The following is a 5,303-nucleotide window of genomic DNA, read 5'->3' as shown; positions in this document are numbered from 1 at the left end:
AAACCTGTGACTCAGCAGCGATCTCACTAGCGATCTCGCTATGTGAGAAGTACCCCTAAGGCTGTCAGTCACTGAGTTTGGCCACCTATTTGACTCCTAATCACAGAATTTGCAGATCTGTTGTTTAATAAATTGCAACTAATACTATTTTTTTCCCATACAACGCCATATAACATTCCGGTAAATGGGACCTTACAGCTAAAAATGCTACCAATGCAACAAATAATACAGCACAGTGTGAATATGTCTTTATTTTGCCTTTATCAGTCTTTGAATGGCATGTTTTACTTCTTTATTGCGAAGTGTGTAAATGAGAGGGTTTAACATGGGGGTCACAGTTGTGTATAGCACCGAACAGCTTTGCTCTAAGATATTGGAGTCTTTTGTGGTTGGGGACAAAAGCACAGATGAGGCTGTGATATAGTAGAGGAGGAGGACGATAAGATGAGAAGAACATGTGGAGAAGACCTTTTTTCTTCCTTCTCGTGATTTAATATTTACAATAATTTTAATTATTTTTCTATACGAGACAACAATGAACAAAAATGGACACACAACAAGGACTAAAATTTCAAAATACACCAGATTGAAAAAGTTCTCTAAGCCTCCGCAGGAGATCTTAAACAGAGCCTTAAAATCACAGAATAGATGGTGGATCTTGTTGGCGCTGCAGAAAGTTATCTTCAAGGCTTGCGTTGTAATTAAGATCGAATTCAAACAAGCTGAAGACCAAATGGCAACAACGAGCCCCAAACATGTCCTCCTACTTAAAACTTGATGATAATGTAGAGGTCTACAGATCGCAACATACCGGTCATAAGCCATTACAAACAATAGGGTGTCTTCTGTGGTGCCAAATAAGACGTAAAAGAAAAATTGAGTGAAACATTGTGTAAATGATACAGTTTTAATACCGGTAAAAAGCATGTAGAGAACTTTAGGAATGATGACAGTCGGGAAACAAACATCAATAATGGATAGGTTACTGAGAAACAGATACATGGGGGAGTGGAGCCTCCAATCAGTGTATATCACTGCAATAATGATTATATTTATCAATAGTCCCATCAAGTATACAGTCAATAGTGTGAAGAAAATGAATGGGGTGTCCTCCAATTTTGAATAAAAGGGTATAATGTGGAAGTATTCAGTGGTCTGGTTGCTCATAATGTTTTCAGCCTTCATTCAAGATAGTAGCAATCTAATGAAAAAAATTATTACATCTTAATTACTTAGCCTAACATCTCTGTTAAGGGGGCTTTACATGCAGCGACATCGCTAGTGATGTCGCTCGTGAAAGCACCCTCCCCCGTCGTTTGTGCGTCATGGGCAAATCGCTGCCTGTGGAGCACAATATCGTTAGTCCCCGTCACACGGATTTACCTGCCTAGCGACATTGCTGTGGCCGGCGAATCGCCTCCTTTCTAAGGGGGCGGTTCGTGCGGCGTCACAGTGATGTCACGCGGCAGCCGTCCAATAGAAGCAGCGGGGCGGAGAGCAGCCGAAAGAAAGTGACACCCACCTCGTTGCCGGAGGACGCAGGTAAGATGTTGTTCGTTGTTCCTGGGGTGTCACACGTAGCGATGTGTGCTGCCTCTGGAACAACGAACAACCTGCATCCAGCACCATCAACGATATTTTGGATTAGAACGACGTGTCAAGGATCAACGATAAGGTGAGTATTTTTGATTGTTAGCGGTCGTTCGTACATTTCACATGTAATGACGTCGCTAACAAGGCTGGATGTGAGTCACGAATTCTGTGACCCCAACGACATCTCATTAGCGATGTCGTTGCGTGTAAGGGGGACTTTACCAACCCAATATTACCATTTCTGTGTGTGGCTCTACCATTACGCCCCAGCAGCACGCCCGCTGTCTTGCGGTTATATTTGACTCCGATCTCTCCTTCACTCCCCACATCCATTCGCTCGTTCTTGTCACTTCCACCTCAAAAACATCTCAAGAATTCGACCTTTTCTTACCGTTGACTCTGCAAAAACTCTTACTATTGCTCTCATTCATTCTCGCCTGGATTATTGTAACTCTTTACAAATTGGTCTCCCTGTTACTAAACTCTCCCCTCTCCAATCCATTCTGAATGCTGCAACCAGGATCATTTTCCTCTGCAACTGCTTCACGGATGCCTCTGCTCTGGGCCAGTCATTGCACTGGTTGCCTATCCGTTACAGAATCCAATATAAACTTATCACTCTTACTTACAAAGCTCTCCACAGTTCTGCACCACCCTACATCTCCTCCCTCATCTCTGTCTATCACCCCACCCGTGCCCTCTGCTCTGCTAATGACTTAAGACTGACATCCTCAACAATTCGAACCTCCCACTCCCGTCTTCAAGATTTCTCTCGAGCTGCGCCTATGCTCTGGAACACACTACCAAGAGAAATCCGATTAATTCCCAACATCCACACCTTTAAGCGGGCCCTAAAAATGCATTTCTTTAGACTAGCCTATCACCTCACTGCCCTGATCTAATCTAGTCCCTTTCTGCCCTTCAAAAATTTACTTCCAGTTCTTGTCCCCTGTACCTGTATAAATTCTCACCGACGGGTTCATGCAGCTGCTTTTGAATACCGTATTAAATTGATGGCTGGACCATAGATAACAAGCTTTTCTCCCCCCCATTCACCTTTTGTGTCTCCCCTATTTCCTCATAGACTGTAAGCTTACGAGCAGGGCCCTCACTCCTCCTGGTATCTTAATTTTGTTATTTTGTATTGTCTCATATTGTCTGTACATGTCCCCTCTTAATTGTAAAGCGCTGTGGAATATGTTGGCGCTATAGAAATAAAACTTATTATTATTATTATTATTAGTATAGACCAAAACATTTTTTTTTATGACAACCACTTTTTTTTTCAAATAAATATGAAACCATTGTCCCATTCCTATCCAGTTTACATAGAAAAGGGGCTCCAGAGCATGGATTTTGGCACCCAAGACAGAAGTGCTTGATTTGTCTAAGCCTCTACTCCTTTTCCATGACCCATGGATCAACTACCAACCTCCCATGTGATTTCTGAATCATACAAGTCTAACGATCTCCATAATTTCAACCTTCCATTCCCGTCTCCAATACTTTTCTCCTGCTGACCCAAACTTGAGGACCTTATCTTCATCATCATCATCATCATCATGTCAGCTGCATAATCTGGTAGAGTGTATCAGATATATTTTAACCAAGACCCATTTTATTTGTACAAGTATGAATAAGTTACTTTTAATTGCCTTTATTGGACCGTTGGCATAAAGCGGGATCAGTCAGAAGAAGCGATAATGGCAGAGGAAGCATAGACTACACTGTCACATTGAACATTTTGTAGCTTAATGTAATAAAGCCTCAAGATAATAAATGATTTTACTCATAGATATATTACAATTAAATTTCCACCTGTGCTTGCATGACATATTGCCCTGATATGTAAAGTAGAAGTAGCATTTAGAAGGCTGCAATGAATAGATTACATAGTTACCTGTATTTGGCAGCATTTCACTGGATGTGGACGAAGATTAAAAAAATAAACAACAAATAAAACGCTCCCCCCTCCATAGTAAGTATAGACCCCTATACATGGGCCAATAAATGGCTGAACTAGTGTTTGTAGAGAGCTCTTTCTTGATCATTAGCCTTTTGAGTAGGGTTACTGGTCAGTCAATGAAGGCACAAAAAAGCTTATTTAGGCCTCTTTCAGACGTTAGTGATTCTGGGACGTATGTGCTAGTTTTTATACGTACCAGAATCATGGACATATGCAGACTTATTAAAATCAATGGGTCTGCGCACACATTAGTGATTTTTCACTGACCGTGTCTCCATGCGGCATACATGCGTGTCCGTGTGCTCACATTGAGACATGTCCATTTTTTTCTGGCATCCCTGATGTCCCACGGACCACACTATGGTGTGGTCAATGAAACATGTACCAGAAAAACATGGATATTGAAAATAAAAAGCTTTTTATAGTCATTTTCTCCAGCGATGCTGTCTCCAGCCACTGCTCTCTCCTGCTTCCTACCTGGCTAATACTGTCATGCATATTAATTTATGCACGGCACAGCCGACCCGGAAGTAGCTGCAGAGGTAAAACAGCAGCAGCCTGAGGAAGCATCTAGGAGAGATCAGCACCACGGACAGCAGCAGTGGGGACAGGTGAGTTTATCTCCATGTGCAATCACAGATCACAGATTGCACATGGACAACTCACATGTGCAGTGAATCACATGGAGGGACATATGCATTTTTAACACATCAGTGAAAAACGTCTGTATTTTTCACTGATGTGTGAGACAGGCCTTAGGGGTACATTGGAACGTTGTTGAGTCCTCAAAACAATCATTGTTGACAACACAACTTCACACGTAAAGAGGATGTGCTGAAGATAATTAGCAACTGTGTAAGGTCTCCATCTTGATATGAGCAGGGAGCTGCCAGTGTAAACCCATCTTTAGGGTATGAGTTAAGGAGCAGTATCTATCTGGGGTAAGTGACAGGTGGTTTTCTGGTGCTCACACCAGACACATTTCACATGCAGTTAGTTGCCTTCCCCACAGGGGTAAGTGGACTGGGGTGGACAGGGAGAGTTAGCCATCCAGTAATATGGGACTTCCCAGTCACCAGGACAACCACTGGGTGGCGAGTGCCACATGGAGTATAAGAGGAGGTAGCCATGACACATACAGAGCTTTGCTGGTTGGACGTCCCATGAGACCAGACTGGTGCAGGAGAGCACCAGTGCTAGTGGGACAATACACAACTTATCTTTCTGTTGTGGAGCCTGGGGCTTGGGAGCAGGAGCTCAGCCCAGGTTCCTTCTGCCAGTTGCTGGATAGCGAGGACAAACACATTTACACTGACACCGGTAACCGCCTGGAACTTGCACTGGATAACCAGAGACTTACCAGCAGTGAACCAGTATGCTCTCGGGCAATCTCCTAACCAGTGAGTAAACACCTGAACTGGAGCTCTTGCCTCATTTCCATTATTAACCGGCGGCGCCGTTTCGCGCTCCAGCACCCACGACCCACTATCAGCCAGCCGGCCTCAATCCCGGGGCAACCACTCCGCCTGTGGGGATTGACTCCATCTTGGCTACAATCAACATTGACCCCCGGTGAGAAGAACCCTGCAGTTGCGGCCCCCTACCTGGCCGCACACCTCAGTTGGCGTCACAACAAAAACTTTTATTTCATCTCCCCTGTAAATAACCCCCTTTTTGGAGTGACCCCAGGGTCATGGAACCGGGCAATGGCCACCAAGTGAAATCCTTGTAAATATACGGCCAG

General features: G+C 43.8%; 1 protein-coding gene across 1 annotated transcript; it reads right to left on the bottom strand.

The window, feature by feature from the left end:
• Positions 1–249: 249 nt before the first annotated feature.
• LOC142246757 (olfactory receptor 1468-like) lies at positions 250–1,068 on the bottom strand. The gene has a single exon (XM_075319808.1). It carries the CDS (start codon positions 1,066–1,068, stop codon positions 250–252), a length of 819 nt encoding a protein of 272 aa, XP_075175923.1.
• Positions 1,069–5,303: the final 4,235 nt, after the last annotated feature.

This window comes from Anomaloglossus baeobatrachus, chromosome 7 (assembly GCF_048569485.1).
Source record: "Anomaloglossus baeobatrachus isolate aAnoBae1 chromosome 7, aAnoBae1.hap1, whole genome shotgun sequence".
Classification (NCBI taxonomy): domain Eukaryota; kingdom Metazoa; phylum Chordata; class Amphibia; order Anura; family Aromobatidae; genus Anomaloglossus; species Anomaloglossus baeobatrachus.
The sequence above is the reverse complement of the archived record's forward strand: the minus strand, read 5'-3'. Positions and strand labels throughout refer to the sequence as shown.

Coding starts and splice junctions, on each gene's coding strand:
- LOC142246757 (XM_075319808.1), bottom strand. CDS start 1,068: ATGGGACTATTGATAAATATAATCATTATTGCAGTGATATACACTGAT.